We start from the raw sequence: 27,788 nt of genomic DNA, 5'->3' as shown, positions 1-27,788 counted from the left end.
TAATTGTGTGATTTTATTTATTTTTTTTTTTTAAAGACTAGAAAATGAAGAGGAAGATGGTAGCCTTGGACCAAGATTAGGTCCAATAAGGTTGTTGTGGATGGTGAGGATAATGAGGATACTGGGAAGAGTGATGTCTGGCATTTTCTAGGCTGGATAGAATAGCTCCCAGGGCTGTAGCCTAGGGAATTATATCATTAGTTTAGACATTGGCTAATCCATAGATTTTTTTCTTTATTTCTCTTTTATCTCAGATAATTGGCTTTTCAGTCTCTATATCAGAGCAAAGTAGGAGACTGAAGTTTTCTTATTAGTTCAGAATAGCTATGCAGACAGTTAATTGGCAGATATATAGTTTCTTAAGATAGCTTTTGAAATGTATTTAACAGTTTTTCTAAAATTCTTAAATTAACTATTGTGCTGCTGCTACATCTTAGATTGTTTTCAACTCAAATAAAGCTTTCATTATCAGTTCAGCTCTTGTCCTTATGTCAATCTGTCCATCCATCCATCCTCCCTTCAGCAAATTTTTATTAAGCACCGTGGGGTTAAATGTGAGTTAAGGCATAAGCCTTGGCCTAAAGAATCTTTAACTTCTAATAGAAAACTTTCTAAACATAGGGTCATTGGGTTAGCTCTGAAGTCTTGTTTGAAGTTGAAGAGTATGAATTTGTAATTTCCAGGAAGAATCTGTATTTCTAACTATCTTGAATAATCAAAAGATCTTGCAATACTGAACCTAAGTTTCCTTTTGGTTTAGTTGAGTAGTAGCAACCCAGCTTGCTCTGGGACGTCCTCAGGAAAATTCTCTGTGAGGACCCCAAGTATCTCTGATATCCTATGAAATGATTTTTTTCCTTCTTACATTAAGCAGATAGAATTAAGGCATTCCATGTTCTTTTTGTTTGTTTGTTTGTTTGTTTAATGTTTATTTCTTTTTGAGAGAGAGAAAGGGAGTGGCAGAGAGATAGGGACAGAGGATCGAAAGCAGGCTCCATGCTGACAGCAGAGTGCCTGATGTGGGGTTCAAATGCACAAGCTGTGAGATTATGACCTGAGCTGAATTCTGACGCTTAACCGACTGAGCCACCCAGGCACCCCAAGTCTACACATTCTTGCTAAAAGTCTCCCTTTGCTTAGAGATTGTTTGGTTATTCTTTTATGTTCCTATTACAAACATATAGAAACTTTTTCTTCATTTCCCATGTGAAGTGGGTTAAGATTGGCTGTCACCAAGGTCTATTTTATTTCTGCCCCGGGGAAAAGTAGTCACTTTGGAACAATTGCCCAAAGACAGAGGTGGTATTCTTTCTCTCTCTCTCTCTCTCTCTCTCTCTGTCACACACACATTCATTTACCTTTACTTGTCTGGTTCTTATAAGCATTTGAGGTTTTTACCCATTCCTTATAGTATGGTGGGAATAGATACTGGAAAGAGTCAACCATAGCCTGGATTCTGTGGTCCTTTTGAGGAAATCCTTGTCCAAGTGAGCCAGTAGGCAAGGGATTGACTATTCCCCCAGGATCCTTTCATTGTAATAGAATTAGCAGCTAGCCCTGGTAGATGGCTGAAGAATGGGGCTGAGAGAGAGAGGAGTGTCTGTCTGGCTTCTCTGGAATTACTAGCTTGGTCTGTAATCTTGATAGAGGTATAAAACGAAGTGAGCATTGTTTATTTTAGATCCAGTATTTCTGTTGGTTTTGTCATTAAAATAAACATAGAATTTAAAAAGTAAAATTTTCTTTCTCTCTAACCATCACTTCTCAATTTAATACTCCCCCAAGTAATCATTCAGTTTGAAATTTGATATATAACCTTTCTGATAGTTATATATATATTTTTCTATATATGTATGCACCCTGGCAGCTAATTACTTTTTCCCTGTGTATTATGAACATCTTTCCATATTGTTCCATATAGATCAACCTCATTCTTATGGCTGCATAATTCCATAGTATGTATTTGTAATAACTTTAGTCAGACTAGGGGGCATTTGAACTATTGTCTTGTGTATATATATCCTTTCATTCCTGTCAGGGGTACACTGGTGGGACAGATTTCTGGAAGTGGACTTCCTGGATCAAGGAATTTTTAAATTAATAGATAGGGACTTACTACCAGCCAAAAAAGATTATGCCAGTTTATATTCCCATAAACAGCATATGAAATTTCCTCTTCCCTAACACTGGAGATTATTTGTCTTTTAAATTTTTGCTAGCCTGAGAGTTAAAAAAAAAAAAAAAAGCTTGTTATTTGATTTTATGTTTTATTAGTATGAGAGGTTTACCATTTAAATTATTTTATAGAAGGAAAGCAATTTTATCTTGGTAAGCAAAAAAGACTTCTTAAAATGTGATTAGAGCCAATACATTTTAAAAGTATACTCAGTAAATGTATATAAATACTGGTGAAATGTTCTATATTTTTTGAATACCTGGCATAAAGAGCCATATTAAAACCTAAAAGTCATCTTTCATGTTTTTTGTTTTTTTTTTTTTAATTTTTTTAATGTTTATATCTGCGTGCATGAGCAGGGTAGGGGCAGAGAGAGAGGGAGACACAGAATCCAAAGCAGGCTCCAGGTTCTGTGCTATCAGCACAGAGCCTGACGTGGGGCTCAAACCTAAGAACCATGAGATCATGACCTGAGCTGAAGTTGGACGCTTAACCGACTGAGCCACCCAGGCACCCCTCATCTTTCATGTTTTTGAAATGGTTTTTCTGTTTTACAAAGAGTTTAGCATAATATGTCTTTAACAGATCATTCTGATTTTAAAAATTTATTCAGTTCTAAATTTTCTGGTACTTAAATTTTTGCTCATTTTTCAAAGCAATAGAGAAAAGATATCCATATTATATAAATAGTCCCTATTTAGGTAAACACTGGTAATTGCTACTTTATGCTGCCTTGGATTTAAAAAAATAATAATTCTTGTTCATTGATGGCTATATTTGACTTGTATTTCACTTTCATAGTTTGAATAGAGCCATTCATTAGTCTAAATACAGTTTCATTTTCCCTGCCATTCTCTTTAGTGTCCTGTTTTTTTGAGAGGACTCTCTAGTGGCAAATCAGGGAAATGAAAGACAGTAAAAATTGTTTTCTTAGTATACCTATAAAAAGTGAGGTTTTCTGTATTATTGAATATGGCAAATGTTTCAGTTGATATGTTGTGTATGTATGAAGTATGTAGAGGCTACCTAACATACAAATATATATTTCTAATGATTAACTGTAAGCTAATGTAAGTAATGGCATTGGGAAAATAGGTTTCCTTATATATAATATACACATTTTACATCATTGGAGCAAGAAGAGTGGCTTAGGTTTTAGAAGAACCGGACAACATGGGCGCCTGGGTGGCACAGTTGGTTAAGTGTCTGACTTCGACTTAAGCTCAAGTCATGATCTCACAGTTCGTGAGTTTGAGCCTCACGTCGGGCTCTATGGACATCTCGGAGCCTGAAGCCTGCTTTGGATTCTGTGTCTCCCTCTCTTTCTGTCGCTCCCCCACTCACGCTCTGTCTCTTTCTCTCTCTCTCAAAAATGAATAAACATTAAAAAAAAAAATAGTGTAGAAGAATGACAACAAAAGATCGGTTTCAAAACAAATTAGATTTTCAGGATATAAGATTTTTTTATTAAACCTGAACATGTGAAAATCAATATTTAGCAATAAAGGGCCTCAACTTGCTTGTGCATGGAGAATTCTGAAAAGAATACAGACTTTGAAGCTACATCTGGGTTGAAATCTTGACTACCACTAATTAAGCATGTGACTGAGCAAGTAACCTCTCTGAACCTTATCTCTAAAAAGTTAATAGTAATATCTACCAGGCAAGATATTGTGCAGATTTAGCAATACTATTTCTGAAGAAGCTGGCACAAATAAATAGAAGCTGCTATTATTGTTATTATTAACATGAAAAAGTAAACAAAACTCATAGGTTGACTTCTAATAATTGTCTGTATGTGTGTACCAGGATAATTGTTTAAAATTAACACAGTTTGCAGTAAAAGATAATGTGATTAAATGGAAAGAATGTGAGTATTTGATGCCAATCAGACAAAATTTGATTTGTAGTTCTACCACTTAATTAACTTTTGCAACTTGGGCAAATAATTTGTTTGAACACCACATTCATTGTGTAAAAAATGTTAATTATAATGCCTACCTAGTAGAAAATTTCTGATTAAATAATAAAATATGTCTGACAGTGCACTTAATGTGATATAGATATTTGAAAATATTGTATGATTACATATTGTTCAGCCCCTTTTTAATTTTTTTAAATGAGCTCACTTAAAGATTTGTTAGAAGGAGTTAGAGGCATAGTGGAAAGAGCACTGCACCAGGGAGTTGGAATTCCAAGACTCCAGTTTCACTCTTAACTCTGCCACTAACTTCATAATTCCTTTCAGAAGTCATTGTTGTTAAACACACAAACTCAGAGCTGTGTCTTCTCTTGTTTTAGTGTTTTCTAGTGCAGCTTAAGGTATAGAATGGGACCTCTGAATCTATTCTTATGCAACCTTTGTTCTCAAAGATAAGCCTCAAAGTTATCCTCATTTAGATACTTACTCAGTCCTAAACACATACTTTACACACACACACACACACACACACACACACACACACACACACACACACACACACTCTTTCTCACACTGACATACTCAGAAGTTGATGAGGAGAGACGTAAGATCAATAAGGAGGGGCATGGTTACCTCTGTGGTGCATGGGTGCCAGTGCTCTGTATGGTCTTCAATTTTTTTTGGCCATTTGTCATTTATAACATGTTGGAATTAATCTTTTTATTTTGTGGAACACTGGTGATTTGTGATTATGTGATGTTTGCCATATTCTTGTTTTACAGCAAATGCTTGTAGAGATCATATGTAAGTTCTGTTTATGTAGTAAATCATTGTAATATGATAGTAAATTTTAACTTTTCAAAAAATAAGCAATAAGATGTGTGTAATTAAATGAAGTTGCCTTCATCTAGGTTATACTTATGTATGCATGGCTGTTGACAGGCTTTGAGATGAAATGAATTGATATGAAAAGAAAAATGAGATTTATAGAAAGCTGAGTGAGTTTTTAAAGGTAGTATAACTACAGTATAAAATGTTTCATATTATACCTTTTTCCCTCAGATGAATAGACACTTTATTAGTTTATATCCAGTAGATCTCTGTGTCTTTCTGCTGATTCTAATGCTTTTTAAATTACCAGATGAAAAAGGGGAAAAATACAGCTTTTCTTTTTCAGTATCATAGACTAGATTAATGGGTAGAGGGTACTTACAATGAGCATTAGTTTTTTACATGTAGATATTTGTAAAGTTCTTGAAAATAGTTGGTTTTTGACTTGAAAAAAGATTTCTTTATTGAAGCCTAGTAATGACAAACTATGAATATGAGTATGAGGTTTTACTGATAAAAATGATCTGTAAATATCTAGTGAAGATTTTAACATGTATTGCTATATATCCTAATACAAACCATTTTATGGCATATTTCTGTGTCCTTTTTCTGTAGATCTCAGAAGTTGATTGCAAAGATGCACTAGAAATGATCTGTAACTTAGAATCTGAGGGTGATGAAAAAAGTGCTCTTGTCTTATGTACTGCATTTCTATCACGTCAGCTCCAACAAGGAGATATGTACTGTGCTTGGTGAGTTGATTTTATTTTGTAAGGAAAACTTTGTTAAACAAAAAAACAAGATAGGTTGTGAGAGTGCAGAGAGCTCAAGAACATATTTTTAATCTTTTAAAGTCTTAACAAGACAAAAAGCTTATTTGCAGTTATTACATGCTGTGTAAACTGTCAACTAATTCATATTATAACTTAAATTTTTTTTTCTATTAAGGACCACACAACTCCTTAGTATACCAGTAATGATTGTATAATGATTAATAGATATTAGAAGATGAAAGAAAGGTTTATTTTATCTGATGCCACAATAACAATTTTTTCAGATATGTAAGCAATCTATGATTGAATGTCTGTATTTTTTCCCTCTGCATATTATACACTTTCAATTACATAATTAGCTGCTAATCATTCGTGTATAGAAATATAGTTCATTTTCTGTCTGTGAGATATTTTACTTCACTAACTTCTTCAGTGCACATTACTTTATATGATACATTTTCAATTCTGCAAAGCCTGTTCTATATAATCTTTTGGGAGCTTGCAACTAATGGAGCTGTTGACCTCAGCTGATTCAAAAATCTGAAGGTCAGCTGTCTTAAATTAATGTGTTAGCTAAAGCTGACAATCTGTTCAGTGAACAGCATTATTAGTCTTAAGTGTTGTATTGGTAATATGGGAACACAAAATTTAGTTTACAATATTCTAACATTTAAGAATTTTTACCAAGTGACTAACACATTACATACAAATGAATATGGAACAGGCAAGCTAAATAAATGTGTAATTAAAGAAGAATAAAGTTTATAAAGGTTTTCTGAGCAGCTGTGAGTTTTGTTATGAAGGGAAAATCATAAATGCAGGACAGAGATTGATATAAAAGGCAGGTAGGAAGATTCTGAAGGGAGAATAAATAACATGCATATACTTCTGAGGACAAGTATATTTTCTATGTAACATTAATAGTAGTGACTAAGAAATTAAGTGTGCTATTGCTTTAAAAAAGGCATCAAAGTCTGGATTTCATATGACCAACACAGGCAATCTATTATAAGGTCTTAAGAAGGAAGGCAAAGTAGAAGTTTATGTGTAAGAAATGCTGTTTAATACAAGTAATGGAGAAAAATGGGTTGGGGGCTGAATGGTGAGGGTAGAGTTGGGATGAAGAAGTGGCAGGACAGAGCTGAGATAGGAAAATCAACTAGAAAACCAGTACAACAGTCCATCTGGGAAGTTATGAAGGCTTCCTTATGGATGTTGGATGGGGCGAAAAAAAATGACGATAACTGTGTTTAGGATAGTAAAAAGCAGGGGCTGATAGGGTCAGTGATAATGATGCATTAAATTAGAAAGATGGTGAACTGGAAAGAATGTTAATCATCTTTTTCATATATTAAGTTTCAGGTTTCAGAAGAGATCAAAGTGGAGAAGTCTTATAAAGAACTAGAGAGGTGAAAGTGGTCAAGACTGGAGAGACAGATTTTTGAAGTCCTCCATATATAGGTTAAAATCCAGTAAATGAGCAAGTTGTTCAATTGGGTGGTGAAAGAGCAGAGTTCCTAGAAGCGCAGACTGAGGAAATAATAATAGGAAAGGCATGTATTGAGGAGAATACTTGGTGAAAAAATTTGAAACAAGGAAGAAGATTTTTGTGTAAATTAACCACAGAGGACAGAAGAGAAATAGGACAATAGGTAAAAGGGAGGAAAATTCATCATTTCAGTAGGATTATTTTCTATGAAAGATACATTCTAATTGCATTTGAAATCAATTTTAAAGTCCATTTTCAAAAATTTCTTTATTTTACCAATTTGACAGAAATTAGTTAAATTACTTTCTTTTGGGTTCTGTGTGATCATTGATTGTTAACATTTAATAATATTAAATTTAAAATTTTAAATTTAATTGACCAGTTGGTCAATTTTAAATTTAAGGTAGAAGATAAATGAAATGCTTTTTAAAATATGCCATTGATATATATGTATATGCATTTTATGTATACATACATTTTGTACTTTATTATATAAAGTCACAGATGTGACTCAGAGTTACCATTTGTATACTTTTAGTTTAAATGAGAGGTGCTTCATTAGTGACAGGCAGTGCTTCTCCCTGAGATTGAAAAATATCAGTCAATAAAGTGATAAATCATATCCTGATTTTATTTAGTCTCTAAAAAATTGAGATCTATTTTATATTTTATTTAAACTTAATTTCACATGTAGAATTGGAATCTAAAACCAGCTTTAATTTCAGATGTAATGACTGGGCTGACATAGTCCATGATTGTTACGTTATTGTTCCAACTTATTTTTTTTTCTTTTTTTTAGGGAACTCACTCTCTTTTGGAGTAAATTACAGCAAAGAGTAGAACCATCTATACAAGTGTACCTAGAAAGATGTCGTCAGCTTTCTCTGTTAACCAAGACGGTGTATCACATTTTCTTCCTGATTAAAGTTATTAATTCTGAGGTAAGAATAATCAAGCTATTTTTTCTTAATTTAAGATATATAAATAATCTTTAATAAAAGACATTATTTTGGCACTTCTTCCAGTGATTTTTGTTTATTTCATTTAGAGTGCTTTGCTTTCCTTATTAGTCTAATAATAGAGATTTGCTATAGAGAAACTTAAAAATGCAAATGAGAGCCAGAGTCTTGCTGTTGGCCTGAAGAAGAGTAATATTCTAGTATTTTATCATTCTATAATTTTTACTTCTTTGTGTTCTGCTGTTTTGATAGTTTGGCTCTGTAGAGATTCAGAAAGTGTGAAGAGAAACGGAGAGATAGCTTCCTTTGTTGGTAGTTTGGCAGATTACGTTGTCTAAAAATCCTTTTTCTACAAAATGCCCCAAAATACTTGATGACATAAACATTTCTATTGATGTATAGCATCTGAGATTGCATGAATGTTAGGGAGGGGAAATCCTTAGGCTCAAAATGAAGAAGAACCTAAAAACTGGAGCAGAAAGCTTGAGCTGATGCTGGGCCCCTCCTGGCTTGGGTGGGGATTAGGGTATGTTACTACTTGTGGTAACTAAGGGGTTTGAGTTTTAATATGCACATGGGGGTAGGAGATAGCTTTATGGGGATAGGAGATAAGTTCTTGGGCTCGGCCCTCTCATGTTAGGGAGCTGAAAGTGAGTTCCCCTGTCCCCCTTCCCCTCCCCAACCTTGAAGTCCTATAATTTCACTGAAAAAGTAGACTAGAAAAATAGTACTTTTTATTTAACACAGATAGATGATAGGAAACTTTGTGCACGTCCAACTGGGCTGTGGGTCACAGAAGGAAAAAAGTTTTCTTTAGGAATTTGTACCCATAGGTCTATCCTTACACAGATTTGGGGTCCAGATTTACCCTGTCTGTATAGTCCAGAAATCCCCATGTTGAATAAGTAATGTTGAAGAAGGTAAGGGTGGAACTGGGCTGGTAACAGCTGGGATACCTGGCAGAAGCAAATGCAGAACTTTGGAGGGACATACCCTCAATGTAGGATTCTTAGATAAAGTCCTGCTTAAGATGAGTTTGTGATCAAGATTTACAGAACATGAAGCAGTTTGTCATGAGGGAATTCTGTCAGAGAGAAGTAACAATAGGATTAAACATGAAAGGATAGAAACTATAAATTACATATATTTGAAGACATAAGTAAATTTAACCACCAAGATTTATAAAGCATATGAAACAACATGACATGACTAAATTTCGGTAGACAAAAAGAATAGAATTATTTGCCTAGTAGTTTAACACAATTATGGAAAATTCTATAAAATACATGTATTTAAAGACATAAAATAAGGGATTGAAGTATAAGAAAGACACTATCAAAATGATCAGATTTTAAAGAGTCAGAAGAACTTTTACAAATAAAACACAAGTCATTGAAATGAAAACACTTAATAAGTAGATTAAACAAATTAAATACAACTGAAGAGGCACGTAATAATCAGAGGTTGCCTATGTGTTTCCATTTATTTATTTAAATTGGAATCCAAGTTTTATAAGATTAATTTATTTTCTTATAGCATAACCCTTGCAGTAATGCAGTTGGTTCCCATTTTAAATGTACACAGAAGACACTTTCCATAGTTGCTACGTTGCATAGAATGGGATGCCAAACAGTGTTTAGGAATCCTTACAATCTGGTGTGCAGCATGACAAGAAGTATTTTTTAATTCATGTGTAGTTTTGTTTTTTTTTTTTGGAAAGGAGGGACCGAAAGATACTCTTCTGTCCCCCTGTAAAAGTAACTTCTTAAATCTGTCGTTGGTCCATAAATTTTACATATATCTTCACTTTTTCTCCTGAAATAATTTCTTTTCAGGAGGAAAGAATTTCTCTCAAAGTAAAGGACAGGAATGAGTCCTGCTTTCCAGTTTTTCCTCTATCAGCCTTGTTAATTCATTCTGATTTTCCATTTTCTATATTGTAGTGTTGCAGTTAAAAGAAAATGAACTTAAAATAGTAAGTTTCTTAAAAAAATTAATGTGTAATTTTAAAACATAGGTTGTGCCACTAGTGGCTTTATGTCTCACTTAAAGAACAGTGTAGCAAAGTAGAAGGAGCTTGAAATCAGAAGCCAGACAAATTGGGTATGAAACTTGATGTTCTGTTGACCACCTGTTAACTCTAACCACTTTGTGTTACATTTTTTAAAATTTTATTTTCATTTTTATTTATTTTGACAGAGAGAAGGAGAGAGAATCTTAAGCAGCCGCCATGCTGAGCATGGAGCTCGATCCCATGATCATATGATCATGACCTGAGCTGAAATCAAGAGTCAGATGCTCAGCTGACTGAGCGACCCAAGCGCCCCTCATTTCTTAATTAGATTAATTAAGGACGTTAAGTAAAAGTGACTCTCCTCCATCAAACTTACACCCCACTTATCAGGAGATTGTGTTGGAGAGGGGAAGAACTTGGACAAGAGCTACACTGTGCATTGTCGTAGCCAGTAGCCACATTTTAGGGGCTCAGTAGCTCCATGTGGCTAGTGACTACCATATTGAATAGTATAAAAAAGACTTCCATCATCACAGTTCTGTTGAGTAGTGCCTTTCTGGAGAGACTTTGGATTCAGAAGTAAAGCACCTATATAAAACACTTATAAGCATGAATAATAGCTTAGAGAGTTGGTCAGGGGAGCACACCTACTGACAAGAATAACTTGCAACTTGCTAATTACTCTGCCCCAAAAATCTTGTTTCCCATTCCATAAAAATTTTTTCCCTTTGTTTTTTACTTTTTGAAATCTGATCAAGCAGAGGTTTTATCTTAAAACTAGAATCCTAGATTATTATTAAGGACCAAAAGAGACCTTAAAATTAATGCTATAGTGACTAGGTTCTAGTAAAACTTCTCAGTTTTCACATGATGCAATTTAGTCTCAAGGTCAGTGATTTGGGTTACCTGGTGGCCCTTTTTAAAAATTCCAGGAGTGGGGCACCTGGGTGGCTCAGTCAGTTAAGCATCCAACTTCAGCTTAGGTCACAGTCTCGCGGTCCGTGAGTTCGAGCCCCGCGTCGGGCTCTGGGCTGATGGTTCAGAGCCTGGAGCCTGTTTCACATTCTGTGTCTCCCTCTCTCTGACCCTCCCCCATTCATGCTCTGTCTCTCTCTGTCTCAAAAATAAATAAACTTAAAAAAAAAAAAAATCCAAGAGTTAGGGGCACCTGGGTAGCTCAGTTGGTTGAGCATCTGACTCTTGATTTTGATTCAGGTCATGATCCTGGGGTCATGGGAGCCTGCTTAAGATTCATTCTCATTCTCTCTCTCTCTGCCTCTGTTCCCCGCTTGTACACACTCTCTCTAAAATAAATTTAAAAATAAATAAATGAATTTAAAAAACACAATTCCAAGGTTTGTTGAAGACTGTTGGCCAGTTTATTCATGCTTTTTCCTAGACCCTTGAAATTAAAAGGTTGAAAAATATAGCACTATCGTTAAGGCTTTCAGTCTATTGATGGAGACACACAAACATGTGGGCCATCCAACCCACTTGTCTGTTTTGACTGAGTGATAGCCAGACAGAATGGGAGGGGAAAGTGTCCCTAGTATTAGAAAAAGCATGTAAAGTAGTGTGAAGAAAAAACTTCTCTTTTCTTCACTACTCACTGAATACTTCTGTTCATCAAATGTGTGGGGGTTTTCTTCACATCAGACAATTCTCTGGACACCAGCTGGGTATCCTACAACTTAATTCTGACACTATTTACCTGGAGGTAGCACAGATCTCACAGATTAAGTGCCCAATCCCACAAGACTCACACACACACACACACACACACACACACACACACAACCCCTTTCAGATGCTAATCACAAGTCCAATTTGTCACCTGTGCTTCTGACCAACTGGCTGAAATCAGAAGTTCCTACAATATCTTTCCCTAGATTTGATTAGTTTGCTAGAGTGGCTCACAGAATTCAGGAAGACAATTTACCTACTAGCTTACTGGTTTGTTGTAAAAGGATACAACTTAGCGCAAGATGAAAGAGATGCTCAGGGCAAAGTATGGGGGAAAGGGCAAGCTGCCTCTCCAGATCTCTGCATGTTTACCAGTGCAGAAGGTCCCTGAACCCTGTTCTTTTTGGGTTTTTACAGAGGCTTCATTACATAAGCACAGTTGATTAAATCATTGGCCAGCGTTGGTGATTGATTCAGAACCCAGCATCTCTCCCTCCCTTGGAGGTGGGGGTGGGGGCAAGACCTGAAAGTTCCAACCCTCTAATTACAAGTTTGTTCCCCTGACTACCAGACACCATCCGGTGGTTATCTGGGGGCTCTCCAAAAATCCCCTCATTAACAAACTCCTTTGTGGTTAAAAGGGCCTTATTAATAGCAACACCTGTTTCATGGTTTAAGGCTCTGGAGCTATTTTAGGAGCTGGGAACAAAAGGTTCCCTTATAGCTCTTATCATTTAGGAAATTACCAAGGTTTTAGGGAGCCCTGGATGAAAAAATATATATGTATTTCTTATATCACAATATCACAAGTGGTATCAAGCATAACGAGAGAATGGCATATTTTGGGATCTACAGTTAGCTTAGTTTACCTGCAGTATAGGCTATTTGGGTGTAGGGCAAAAGATAAAAGATGAGTCTAGACCAGATGAGGCATAGGTAGGATTGTGAAGGCCTTTTTGTATTACCAATTAAGAATATATATTTAATTCTGAAATACAAAGGTAACCATTTAAGAATTTTAAAGCAGGGTAAGACATGGTATGCATGGATGGAGAAGAGCTGAATAGGATGTTCATGGGGAAACTAACCAGTCTGTAAGCCTTAAGTAGCTTTGGGTCAAGGACACTAGGCAGTCAGAGGAGAGGAACAGAGAAGTGGAGGCAGGGGGGTGGATACCAAATATAAAACCTTGTCTTTTTCAGAAGGTTGCCTGGTGCTGGACCACTGTCTGGGGGTGGCGGGAAGCGGGTGGGTCTCTATTCCTCCCTCTGAGTTTTTAGCACTTAGCTTTCTTCTGTTCCTGTGACTCTTAAATTCAGGCTGGTGCTATCAGTACTTTTATTAACTAATGTTATTGATTAAGTACATTATTATAAGCTAATTACTTGTTTAATCACATATTTATGGAAAATTGTGAATTCAGACTCATCTTTAAAAACCCTTATAGGTGGCTCAGTCAGTTAAGTGACTTTGGCTCAGGTCACCATCTTGTGGTCCATGAGTCAAGCCCTGCTTTGGGCTCTGTGCTGACAGCTCAGAGCCTGGAGCCTGCTTGGGATTCTGTGTCTCCCTCTCTTTCTGTTCCTTTCCCACTTGCATTCTCTCTCTCTCTCTCTCTCTCTCTCTCTCTCTCTCTCTCTTTTTCTCTCTCTCTCAAAAAAAAAAAGATTTAAAAAAAATTAAAAAATAGTAAATATAAAAAAAAATTAATAATAAAAAAAAAAACACCGTTATAAGGACACCTGGATGGCTCAGTCGGCTAGGCAACAGACACTTGATCTCAGCTCAGGTCTTGATTTCAGGGTTGGGAGTTAAAGCCCTGCATTGGGCTCCATGTTGGGTATGGAGCCTACTTAAAAAATAAAATTTAAAAATTAATAAAAAATAAAAACACTTGTTATATAACAAGTTTATGATTTGAATATCGCCTGTAAACTTAATTTTCAATCACACACACACGCAAAGATGAAAACTCAAAAGAATAAAAATTTTGTTGTACTTCTGTTGGCATCATTTAAGGTTTCACGTTTACACAACATTAAGATGTTTTTAAAGGAAATTTATTCAAAGCCATTTGCCCTTAATGAGTTGAAATGAACCCTTGAGTCCAGGAGCCGACTGTATTAGGATAGAACTGTCAGTTGAGTTTCTCTCTGAAATAATTTTAGTTGCATTTTCTAAGCAATAAGTAAAATTTTTGAATCCACTTTTGTCATTTATAGAGAAAGAAATCAACATTCACGTGACGGAATAGTTACAGTCAGCTTCATCAGAGTAGGTGTCCTTCATCCACAAAACCCCTATATCCTGAATCCTTTCTTAAAGTACTTTCTTTCTCTACCATTTCCTGAATTTTCTAAATAATTACAGCCTTTTTCAGAATTCTTGTCCCCTACATATTTACTAGTCCTTTTGATATGTGCCTTCATCATCACTTGTGCATTATTAGAAGTAGCCCCTAAGTCATGTAACAGAGGTGCAAATGTTTTTTACTACAAAAGTTTTCTGGCTCAGATTTATCTCGGAATAGTATAAAATAACTATACAGGTTTGATATGAAAGCTAGAGACAACCATATGGTCCCAGTTCTTTCCTAGTTGTCTTTTTTCACTGTCACTTTTAAGAATATAGGTCTCAGGCACCTGGGTGGCTCAGTCACTTGAGCATCTGACTTCGGTTCAGGTCATGATCTTGCAGTCAGTGAGTTCGAGACCCATGTTGGGCTCTGTGCTGACAGCTCAGAGCCTGGAGCCTGCTTCAGATTCTTTATCTCCCTCTCTCTTTGCCCCTTCCCTGCTCATCCTCTCTCTCTCTCAAAAGTAAACAAACATTAAAAAAAATTTTAATAGGTCTCATATCTATTTTTGTCCATTTTCTTCTCGGTCTTTGTGTCCTTGCTTTTCCTAAAGTCAAGACCAATTTATCTTCCCCTCACTTTCCTTTTGGCTCACGAATCTAAAACAAAAAAAAAAAAACTTTATTTCCTTCTTAGTCTGTGAAAATACAGACCCTATCAGCTTTACTTATTTTTTTCTTGCCTTTTGATCCTATATAACATATATTCCATTCCCATGAACGTGGCCACACCTTATAGCTGGCTTATTTCTTATATTTATGTTCTCCTTAGTCTTTAAAAACCCATTTTTTTATCTCTTCACTTCATATATCTTCAAATAACTTTTACCTTCATTATTGCTGTCTTGTAATAATAGTTCAGGATGCTAGTTCAGGGACTCCTAGGTGGCCCAGTCAGTTCAGCATCCAACTCTTGATTTCAGCTCAGGTTATGTGATCTCAGTTTGTGAGTTTGAGCCCCATGTCGGGCTGTACACTGACAGCATGGAGCCTGCTTAGGATTCTGTCTCTTCCCCTCTCTCTCTGTCCCTCCCCTGCGCGCGCTTTCTCTCTCTCTCTCTCTCTCTCTCTCTCTCTCTCTCTCTTTCTCACACACACTCTCTCTCTCTCTCTCTCAAAATAAATAAACTTTAAAAAATGCTAATTCAAAAGGAAAAACATTTATTATGTCTCCTTCTACTCATTTTTAAAATGGTTCAGCAGCAAGGTAGGTTATTTGGCATTCAGCCAATGTATGATAGAACTACAACCCCTTCCCCCATGAAGGATCAGATTATTCTGTTAAAAGTGAAAATCTCCTTTCATTACTAGTAAGTTAGGAAATGGGACATTCTCAGTTCTGTAATTGGATTAAGAGTTTTTTTATTTCAGAAGGACTGTAAATACAAAGTTAAGAAATGAAATTTGTGATAGAGTTGACATTTATCGATCACTTCCTATGTGCCAGATGTTATACTATAGCAGATACTTTAAATACATAATATTCACTAATACAGCAGTTTTATGAAGTTTGTGTTGTTTTGATCTGTCTTTTATAAGTGGGCTATGAACGGTTAGAGATGGTAATAACTTCCAAGTTTACCTAGCTGTATTAGATGATTTTATACCCAGGTCTTGTCTTAGTTCCCAGTGCTTATCCATTTTCTGCTATTCTTTATAATTCATTTTACACACACACACACACACACACACACACACACACACACACACACACACACACGGCTAAGCTACGATGCTTTAGAAGAGGCAGTTTTTCATATGTTGCTATTTGCAAAATTTGAGAAAAGCAAACCTCAATTTAAAAATAACCAAATTCACTTATAAGGGTTGGTTAAGTATAAATTGACATTTCTTGTTTGCTTTTTCACAGACTGAAGGGGCTGGACTTGCCACCTGTATAGAACTATGTGTAAAAGCCCTTCGTTTGGAATCTACAGAAAATACTGAAGTGAAAATATCTATTTGCAAGACCATTTCCTGCTTGTTGCCTGATGATCTGGAAGTTAAACGTGCTTGTCAACTGAGTGAATTTCTTCTTGAGCCTACAGTAGATGCATATTATGCTGTGGAAATGTTGTATAACCAGCCAGATCAGAAATATGATGAAGAAAATCTTCCAATACCAAATTCTCTACGCTGTGAGCTCTTACTGGTATTGAAAACTCAGTGGCCCTTTGATCCAGAATTCTGGGATTGGAAAACCTTAAAACGACAATGTCTTGCATTAATGGGGGAAGAAGCATCCATTGTGTCTTCAATAGATGAACTAAACGACAGTGAAGTTTATGAGAAAGCAGTAGACTACCAGGAAGAGATAAAAGAAACTTCTATGAATGGACTTTCTGGTGGAGTTGGTGCTAATTCTGGCCTTCTCAAAGACATCTGTGATGAAAAGCAGAAGAAGAGAGAGATAAAACAATTAAGAGAGAGAGGATTTATATCTGCTAGGTTTAGGAATTGGCAAGCCTACATGCAGTATTGTGTGTTGTGTGACAAAGAATTCCTTGGTCATAGAATAGTACGACATGCTCAAAAACATTACAAAGATGGGATTTACAGTTGCCCTATATGTGCAAAGAACTTCAATTCAAAAGAAACTTTTGTCCCTCATGTCACACTGCATGTTAAACAATCTAGTAAAGAGAGACTAGCAGCTATGAAACCATTAAGAAGATTGGGGAGGCCACCTAAGATCACAACTACCAATGAGAATCAAAAGACTAATGCTGTGACCAAGCAGGAACAGCGGCCTATAAAAAAGAATAGTCTGTATTCAACAGATTTCATAGTATTTAATGACAATGATGGTTCAGATGATGAGAATGATGACAAAGATAAATCTTACGAGCCAGAAGTGATCCCAGTCCAGAAACCAGTACCTGTTAATGAATTTAATTGCCCTGTAACTTTTTGTAAAAAGGGCTTTAAGTACTTTAAAAATTTAATCGCTCATGTAAAGGGACATAAGGATAATGAAGATGCCAAGCGCTTTCTTGAAATGCAAAGCAAAAAAGTTATTTGCCAATACTGTAGACGGCATTTTGTGAGTGTTACTCATCTTAATGATCACCTACAAATGCACTGTGGCAGTAAACCATATATCTGTATACAGATGAAATGTAAGGCTGGTTTTAATAGTTACGCAGAGCTCTTAACACACCGAAAGGAACATCAAGTCTTTAGAGCGAAATGTATGTTTCCTAAATGCGGCAGAATTTTTTCAGAAGCTTACTTACTATATGATCATGAAGCACAGCATTATAATACCTATACTTGTAAGTTCACAGGTTGCGGTAAAGTTTATCGTTCTCAGAGTGAGCTAGAAAAGCATCTGGATGATCACAGTACTCCTGAAAAAGTGCTGCCTCCTGAAGACCAACTTAATTCATCTGGAGATTGTGTTCAGCCTTCTAAAGTGAATCAGAACACAGAAGTGAGCATTGAGAAAGAGAGGTCTATGCTTCCTTCAGAAAATAACATTGAAAACGCCTTACCAGCAGAGAGAAATGATGCTTGGGATAAAAGCAAAACAGAATCAGCTGTGACCAAACAAGACCAGATTTCTGCATCAGAGCTCAGGCAAGCTGATGGACCATTGTCAAATGGTTTGGAAAACCCAGTGACTACTCCTCTGCTTCAGGCCAGTGAAGTGGCTGTGTCCATTAAAGTGTCCCTCAATCAGGGGATTGAGGATAACTTTGGAAAGCAAGAAAACTCAACTGTGGAAGGCACTGGTGAATCATTGGTCACAAACTTACATACACCGGTTGAAGATACTTGTAATGATTTGTGTCGTCCAGGTTTTCAAGAAAGAAAAGAACAGGATTGCTTTAATGAAGCCCAGATAACTCAGAATCCTTTAGTAAATTCAGAAACCCTTAAAATAGGTGACCTTACCCCACAAAACTTAGAAAGGCAAGTGAACAACCTGATGACCTTTTCTGTGCAAAACCAGGCAGGATTTCAAAACAGTTTACCAGCTTCTAAGTTTGAATGTGGAGGTAATGTTAAAACATCATCCAGTCTTTATAATTTACCTCTTAAGACATTGGAAAGTATCACATTTGTTCCATCACAGCCCAACCCAAGTAGTTCTTTAGGAACTCCATCAGTGCCTCCAAAAGCACCAGGTCAGAAATTCAGTTGCCAGGTTGAAGGATGTACTCGAACCTATAATTCTTCACAGAGTATTGGGAAACACATGAAGACAGCACACCCTGACCAGTATGCGGCATTTAAAATGCAGCGCAAAAGTAAAAAAGGTCAAAAATCGAACAACTTAAATACACCAAATAATGGCAAGTTTGTTTATTTTTTGCCATCACAGGTGAGCAGCTCTAACAATGCATTTTTTACACCACAGACCAAAGCCAATGGGAATCCTACTTGTTCAAATCAGTTGCAGCATGTCTCGCCTTCCATTTTTCCAGCTCATTTAGCAAGTGTGTCAGCTCCACTGTTGCCCTCAGTGGAAAGTGTCATAAATCCAAATATACCTTCTCAGGATAAAAATGAACAAGGTGGTGGTATTATATGTTCCCAAATGGAAAATTTATCTACTACTGCCTTGCCAGCACAAATGGAAGATCTAACCAAAACAGTTTTGCCTTTGAATATTGACAGTGGCTCGGATCCTTTCCTTCCTTTACCTGCAGAAAGTAGTTCAATGTCTCTTTTCCCTTCACCAGCAGATAATGGGGCTAATTCTGTTTTTTCCCAGCTGGAAAATAATACAAATCATTTTTCCTCGCAGATTGAAGGAAACACCAATTCCTCCTTTCTAAAGGGAGGCAATGGTGAAAATGCAGTTTTTCCTTCGCAAGTCAATGTTGCAAATGACTTTAATAGCACCAGTGCCCAACAGTCTGCCCCTGAAAAAGTTAAAAAAGACCGTGGGCGGGGCCCAAATGGGAAGGAAAGAAAACCCAAGCACAACAAAAGGGCCAAATGGCCTGCAATTATCAGAGATGGGAAATTTATCTGTAGCAGGTGTTACAGGGCTTTTACTAATCCCAGATCTCTGGGTGGACACTTGTCTAAGCGATCTTACTGTAAACCACTGGATGGAGCAGAAATTGCTCAAGAACTTCTACAGAATAATGGACAGCCTTCTCTTCTTGCCAGCATGATTCTCTCCACAAATGCAGTAAATTTGCAGCAGCCGCAACAGTCTACCTTCAACCCAGAAGCGTGTTTTAAAGATCCATCATTCCTGCAACTTCTTGCTGCTGAAAATCGCTCATCAACATTTTTACCAAATACATTTCCCCGGACTGGTGTGACTAGCTTTAGTACCAGTGTTAGTCAAGAAGGAAGTGAAATTATTAAACAGGCTTTGGAAACTGCTGGCATTCCCAGTACGTTTGAGGGTGCTGAAATGCTTTCTCATGTTCCAGCAGGTTGTGTTTCAGATGCAGCACAAGTAAATGCAACAGTGATGCCAAACCCAGCTGTGCCACCCCTGTTGCAGACTGTATGCCACCCAAACGCCCTGCTGACAAACCAGAATAGGACACCAAACTCCAAAACTTCCTCCATTGAGGAATGCAGCAGTTTACCTGTTTTCCCAACAAATGACTTACTACTGAAGACTGTTGAAAATGGTTTGTGTTCTAGTTCATTCCCTAATTCTAGTGGACCATCACAAAATTTTACCAGTAACAGTTCACGTGTTTCAGTTATAAGTGGTCCTCAGAACACAAGGTCTAGTCATTTAAATAAAAAGGGAAACAGTGCTTCGAAGAGAAGAAAGAAAATTGCCCCTCCCCTAATTGCACCCAATGCTTCCCAAAACTTGGTAACAAGTGACTTGACAGCAATGGGACTTATAGCAAAGAGTATTGAGATACCAACCACTAACCTCCATTCAAATGTAATTCCAAATTGTGAGCCTCAGGGTTTGGTGGAAAACCTAGCACAGAAATTAAATAATGTTGACAATCAGTTATTTATTACTGATGTGAAAGAAAACTTTAAAACCAATCTTGAGTCCCATACGGTGTTAGCTCCTTTAACATTAAAAACTGAAAATGGGGATTCCCAAATGATGGCTTTGAATTCATGCACAACTTCAATAAATTCTGATTTGCAGATTTCTGAAGACAATGTTATACAAAACTTCGAAAAGACTCTTGAAATTATTAAAAGTGCTATGAATTCTCAAATACTAGAGGTAAAAAGTGGATCTCAGGGTGTTGGTGAAACATCACAGAATGCTCAAATAAATTATAACATTCAGCTTCCTTCAGTAAACACTGTACAAAATAGCAAGTTACCTGATTCTTCTCAGTTTTCCTCCTTCATAGGTGTATTGCCAGCAAAAAGTAACATTCCTCAGTCTGAAGTATTACATAAGGAGGATCAAATACAGGAAATTTTAGAAGGCTTACAGAAATTAAAATTAGAAAATGACCTGTCCACTCCAGCATCTCAGTGTGTACTGATAAATACATCAGTGACACTGACTCCCACTCCCATTAAACCAATCCCAAATGTCACAGTGGTTCAGCCAGTTTCTGAAATGATAAGCAACATTCAGTTTAGTGACAAAGTTAATAAACCCTTTGTGTGTCAAAACCAAGGGTGTAATTATAGCGCTATGACAAAGGATGCTTTATTTAAGCACTATGGTAAGATTCATCAATACACTCCAGAGATGATTCTTGAAATTAAGAAGAATCAGTTGAAATTTGCTCCATTTAAATGTGTAGTGCCTACCTGCACAAAAACATTTACAAGAAATTCTAATCTCCGAGCACACTGCCAGTTGGTCCATCATTTTACAACAGAAGAAATGGTGAAGTTAAAAATAAAAAGGCCTTATGGAAGAAAATCTCAGAGTGAAAATTTGTCAGCTCCACGAATTGCACAAGTGAAAAGACAGCTAACTATGACAGAGGAAAATAAAAGGGAGTTCCAGCCTGCTTTAGAATTGGGAGCAATGAAGGAAAATGCCCTCAGTAATACAGCAGTGATCCCAGAAAAACAACTTGTAGAAAAAAAAAGTCCTGAAAAAACAGAAAGTTCTTTGCAAGTGATTACAGTTACTTCAGAACAATGTAATACAAATTCTCTCACAAACATACAAACCAAAGGGCGGAAAATTAGGAGACATAAAAAAGAAAAGGAGGAGAAAAAACGCAAGAAGCCAGTTTCCCACTCCCATGAGTTTCCAACAAGATACAGTCCCTACAGACCTTATCGATGTGTTCACCAAGGTTGCTTTGCCGCTTTCACTATACAGCAAAACTTAATTCTGCATTACCAGGCTGTCCACAAATCAGATCTACCTGCATTTTCTGCAGAGATTGAAGAGGAAAGTGAAGCTGGTAAAGAAAGTGAAGAGATTGAAACTAAACAAACTGTGAAAGAATTTCGATGTCAGGTGAGTGACTGTTCTCGAATCTTCCAAGCAATTACTGGCCTGATCCAGCACTACATGAAACTTCATGAAATGACTCCTGAGGAAATTGAAAGTATGACTGCTTCTGTGGATGTTGGGAAATTTCCATGTGACCAGTTAGAGTGTAAATCTTCATTTACTACATATTTGAACTATGTTGTTCATCTTGAGGCAGATCATGGAATTGGGATAAAGGGAAATAAAACTGAAGAAGATGGGATATACAAGTGTGACTGTGAAGGCTGTGACCGTATATATGCAACTCGGTCAAATCTCCTCCGACACATTTTTAATAAGCATAATGACAAACATAAAGCTCATTTGATTCGGCCAAGAAGATTAACACCTGGTCAGGAAAATATATCAAGCAAGGCAAACCAAGAAAAGACCAAGTCTAAACATCGGGGTACAAAACACAGATCTGGAAAGGAAGGAATAAAAATGCCTAAGACTAAACGAAAGAAAAAAAATAATTTAGAAAACAAGACTGCGAAAATTGTGCAGATTGAAGAAAATAAACCTTACTCTCTGAAACGTGGAAAGCATGTATATTCTATAAAGGCTAGGAACGATGCCTTGTCTGAGTGTACAAGCAGATTTGTAACCCAGTATCCATGTATGATAAAGGGGTGTACATCAGTTGTTACAAGTGAAAGCAATATAATTAGACATTATAAATGCCATAAATTATCAAAGGCATTTACATCACAACACCGTAATCTTCTCATTGTCTTCAAACGGTGTTGCAACTCACAATTAAAGGAAACTTCTGAGCAAGAAGTTGATACGAATGATGTGAAAAATTCTGACACATGTGTATCAGAGAGCAGTGATAACTCCAGAACAGCTACAGTTCCACAGAGGGAAACTGAAAAAAATGAAAAAGACGAAATGGATGAGCTAACAGAATTATTTATTACAAAATTAATAAATGAAGACAATGCAAGTGTGGAGACCCAAGCTCATACCTCTTCAAATGTAAGTAATAATTTTCAGGAAAGTAACCCCTGCCAGTCAGAAAAACAAAAAACAAGTAATTTGAAGAGAGTTAATAAAGAAAAAAATGTCTCCCAAAATAAAAAGAGGAAAGTTGAAAAAGCTGAACCAACATCGGCAGTTGAGTTAAGTAGCACACATAAAGAAGAAGAAACTGCTGTTGCAATTCAGACTACGGAGGAGCATCCTGCATCTTTTGACTGGAGCTCGTTTAAACCAATGGGATTTGAAGTATCATTTCTGAAGTTTCTTGAAGAGTCTGCAGTGAAGCAAAAGAAAAATTCTGACAAAGACCATCCAAATAGTGGAAATAAGAAAGGGTCCCATTCAAATTCAAGAAAAAATATTGACAAGACTGCTGTGACTAGTGGAAATCATGTATGTTCTTGTAAAGAAAGTGAAACCTTTGTACAGTTTGCCAATCCATCACAGCTTCAGTGCAGTGATAATGTAAAAATTGTTTTAGACAAGACTCTTAAAGATTGCACTGAACTTGTGTTAAAACAGCTTCAGGAAATGAAACCTACCGTCAGTCTGAAAAAACTTGAAGTACATTCAAATGATCCAGATGTGTCTGTTATGAAAGAAATTAGTTTGGGTAAAGCAACAGGGAGAGGGCAGTACTGATACCTAATGTAATATAAATACATCATTTACGGTTTTATTTTAAATAGGAAGTCATCACGCATGCTAGAATTGTGACACTTCTTCATTAATTTTTGTTGTTGACATGAATTAACCTGGCCGAAAAAAGGAAAAAAAAAAAAAAAACATGACATTTGTCATGTAAAACTTTTTTTTTTATCCCTATGGGACTTGAGGAACAGAATCAATACTTCAGTTATTGTAAATAGTTGAGCTGCACCTCAGATTTATATCAGCCAGTTGCCCTTTCCATGAACTAATCTGAATTATCTGTGTGATTGATATGTTTCACCAGGTCACTGCTCATGTAGAACAGTACTCTGTAGATATCTTTTTTGTATATATTTATTATTGTAAATCATTTGCTGCCACCAGCAGTGTGTAAGTCTAAACTATTAAATGACACATTTATATTTGGATTTTAATTTTTAACTAAGTGATCAAGTTTTTAAAACTGTTCTTTTATTGTTTTAAATTAAGAATTTTTCAAACTAAAAGTAGAAACTCTGCCATAGTTCATTGATTTTTACATAAAACATTTATTTACAAGATCTCAAAATTACTTTTCACAAAGTAGGCACATTGTATCAACACCTTGCTCTGCTTTGTAAATTTATCCTCTAGGATTTGGGGATGGTATTCATGTGAAATTATAGCAGATTCTTTAGCAGTTTCCTATAGCGACAGTTTTTTTCATTACTTCTAATTGGATATAGTTATTATGGTTCCATGAAATATAATGGAAATGTGAATAAAGAATTTACTACATCAAAGATTTTAAACATTTGGTATTAAAAATCCGTTGTGAATGTGATAGAAACTAGTAGTGTGGAGCAGTGTAAATATTTGAGGTGGTGATTTGTGAAGTAGCCCAGTATTGCCTTAAATAAAATCACATTTCATTTCTTGTTTTATACATGTGATCTTATAAAGTTTTTTTTTTTCCATTTTCTGAGATTTATAGATTGGTGTATAGCTTTAAACTGTATAAACTTTTGTGGAAAGATTTTTTTAAACATTTTTATAAATCTTAAAATTGGTATCATCAAAGTGAGCCCATCTTGTGTTTATAAAATGCAAGAGTCCTTAACATTTATAATTACATAGATGAAACACTTTCTATAAGGAAGTTGGATGTTTTGATTTTACTGTTTATAGATGTTAGATTGTACAGATTTGTATTTTCCCACCATATCTAATGATACTTTTTTCATTAGATTGGTCTTCCAGAGCAGTATTAGTTGTCATAATTGATTATTTTGGTTATTCAGTATATAGTTAGCTCGTATAGGTTAGCTCTATTCACCATATTTATACTGTGGATTCACGGCCAGAGATAGAGGTTATTTCAGGAGAGTTTAGGACCTTCATTTGAAGTCCAACTAAGTCAGTACTGGAAACAAAACATCTTCTCAGATTTACTTTTGTTTCTGTTTGCCATATATAGTAGCATTGATTTTTGACTTTGTGTTTGTTATAAACTAGTTGCATTCACAATATTATTAGCCTGAGATATTGATGATGTTGTGATAATATGAAAATGTGTATATTCCCTGTGCAACATCAGATTTGCAGGACAAATGAAGCACTTAACTGAAATTGCTGGTACTCTGAATAAATAAGCATGGTCAAGGAGTGAATTATTTTCTTTTGGAAAATATTTTTTTAAGTTTTATTGAAGTATTGTAGTTTTATTTTTAGGGCCTAATGGGTTATATTGAATAGTTGGTTTCACCTCCTTAAAGTTTATTACCAATATGCATAAAACTTGACACATTAAAATCCCTTCCCTTTGGCAAGCCCACTGTTATTTATTAAAATAAAAGTTGTTCTTATGGGTGATTAATACATGTTTTTTTTTTCTAAATTAACAATAACTTAACTCTGAATGATTTTAAAATTAAATTTTTGTTAACAACTGAATGTTTCTGTACAGTTTTCTTGGAAGTTGACCTAGCTCTTAAAGATAGGCCTTGGGCAATACTGCCCTAAATAGTGCAGTAGCAAGTAGTTTTATTTCTGATAAATGTAGTGATGAGCCACAGTTACGTGAAAATACCAGTGGATTGGGGCTTTTCTTTTGCTCATTAGCTTAACTAGACATTTCTGTAATTGTTCTCCTACGTATCAGGAGAAAGTTTGCCAACACTGAGTTATTTTTTTTTATATTCCAGGTACTGTATGCTAAAAGTAATTATGGAAGAGTGGGCTTTTTAGCATGGAACAGAAAACTCAAATTATGGTATAAAATATGAATTTATAAAACAGCATGTTGGTAAAATTTGATATGGAATGTAATGCCTAAGTATTAAAAAGGAATCATAAAGTATATATTTTTCATGGTATACTTTTCCTCAGTCTATTGTCTTGGGGTATTTTCTTCCTGTAATCTCAGTTTACCTAAGCTTTTATCATTTAAAAATGCATTTTTTTCCCTCTTTTAAGTCCAAAGAATTTGAATCTTACAGAACAGATTATTCAAAATACATCGTGTTAAGTGAAATGGTAACAGCTGGGAATTTTTCAGCAGTGTTAAATTCAGCATAGCTAAATTATTTTAAAGGGCTAGACAGAGATCAAGTTTTAGCAAGGCAATTTTTTGACTATCAGGTAAGCAAACACAGTTGCTATAGCTGTTAAGACTACTCAAATACTACAGCTAGAGATATCAAAGAGGGAATGCTGTATTTGGGGGAGGGTATTAATGAAAGTTTTTGTAGAAAAGATCAGTCTTGAGAGAGGAATGAATGAAGAGTCCTTGGATGGTCATGGGGGAGATGGGAATTCTACGTATGGAGAAATGATGAAGCAACATAGTGCATTTGCAATATTGCAAGTGGTCTATGTGGGAAGATAGGGGGTTGGAGAAGCTGAAGAGGCAAATGGGCCAGATCATGAAGGTTCTTGTATGCCATAAAGTTTTCAGTTTTGATTAAGTGGTTACTGAATGTGTTTAAGTTGAACAGTTTGATCAGGTACCAATTTTAGACAATTGGCATTGGATAGAGGGTAGATTGGATAAGTTGAGACTAAGAGCAGAGAGACTTGAGGCAAAAAAAAAAAAAATGTGGAGGCCAGAAGAAAAAATGTTAACAGTTGAGAAAGAGTAGAGCAGTAAGACAACCTTTTTCAAAATGTTTATTGTAGTGAAATACCAGCAGGTTGGAAGGTGAAGTCTGTAGACAGAGTTTTCTAAACTGCATGTTATAGCTCCCTCTTAATCCAGTGAACATTAGTATATTCAAGTTCTTTACAGAAAACATGTTAACTGTTAAAGTGGGAGTTTTTCAGGCTTAACTGACAATGAAAATATTTTTCATTTTAAATATTAATACTTAGGTGTAGTATTCTACTGACTTGGTGTTCTAAGGAACACACTTTAGGAACTGCTCCTCTAAAATGGCATTTTATTAAACCAGGGCTGAAAATCCGCAGGTATGTGCACCAAAGCAGATGTATTGGCTGTTTACAAATGGTGATTTTTTTTCCAATTGGCCAATTTAACTGTTCTAATTGATAAGTTTCACATGTCTTTTTATAGCTTTTTAATTTTTTTATTTTAAATAGGCCTCACTCCCAGCTTGGAGCCCATTGCAGGGCTTGAACTCACGATCCTGAGATCAAGACCCAAGCTGAGATCAAGAGTCAGACACTTAACCGACTGAGCCACCCAGTGCTCCTAGTGTTTTTAATTTTTATATTATTATCTGTGCCTCCCAACACTACCTCTCAATGAACAAAATGATAGTGTCTGTTTTATTTCTCAGTGATTTTGCTTATTAGAGGTGCTTCATTTCAGTGATCTCCCCATAAGTAGGATCCCTATACCTTGCTGTAATCAAAACATGTATCACTTCCTTAACTGGAATTCAGATTCTCTTTGTCCAGCCACAAACTTCTAGTTCACCTGCTCAAGATATCTCCACTAAAAAATACTTCTACCTCATTACAGTTAATCAGTTAATCCTACCACCTGCTCACTATTCATCAGCTCACTCTGTCCTCAACTTGTCCTACTTAGACCAGATCCCATTGTTACATGAATTCCTTTGCACATATTCTCACACCATGCCCCACTCTGTCATGATTTGGAACAATTTCAGAAACCTGTCTGCTCTTGAGCAGTTGGATGGGGAGAAATTACTACAGTAAGCAAGTTTATAATCTCAAAGAGGCTCAAAACTGGCAGTTTTTATGCATTTTTATTGTAATAACTTGCTTCCACAAACTTAAATGATTTATACGCTTTTTTGCCCCAATTTTCCTATTCCCCTCATCTTTGACCTTTTAATCATATTTTACCAAGAAAGTACAAAAATTTGACAGGAATTTTCTCCACTTTTCACCACCAAATTTATAAACCCAATCTGTATCTGCACTGTTATCAAAAATCCTTCCTTCTTCACCCCAAAAACTTTCAGTTAACTACTCTGTTTTCATCAGACTTTCTCTTACTAGATCATTTTCAACAATTTATACTTGTGCCCTCGTAGCTACTATTCTTACAAGTAGGGGGTGGGGAGGGTGATCACTTGATTCCATCT

At 35.9% G+C, this 27,788-nt stretch overlaps 1 protein-coding gene across 1 annotated transcript in view; it reads left to right on the top strand.

Moving 5' to 3' along the window:
- ZNF292 (zinc finger protein 292) overlaps window positions 1-25,573 on the top strand; it is a 93,530-nt gene extending 67,957 nt beyond the window's left edge. The window contains exons 7-9 of the mRNA XM_019442797.2: window positions 5,544-5,680; window positions 7,990-8,131; window positions 16,072-25,573. Coding sequence (XP_019298342.1) covers window positions 5,544-5,680; window positions 7,990-8,131; window positions 16,072-23,226 — 7,434 coding nt within the window. The 3' untranslated portion in view covers window positions 23,227-25,573. The remainder of the gene's footprint in view (window positions 1-5,543; window positions 5,681-7,989; window positions 8,132-16,071) is intronic.
- Window positions 25,574-27,788: the final 2,215 nt, after the last annotated feature.

Source organism: Panthera pardus, unplaced genomic scaffold (assembly GCF_024362965.1).
Source record: "Panthera pardus isolate Hobbes unplaced genomic scaffold, ASM2436296v1 HiC_scaffold_17, whole genome shotgun sequence".
Classification (NCBI taxonomy): domain Eukaryota; kingdom Metazoa; phylum Chordata; class Mammalia; order Carnivora; family Felidae; genus Panthera; species Panthera pardus.
Note: the sequence above shows the minus strand (reverse complement) of the source record. Positions and strands in the feature narration are given on the sequence as shown.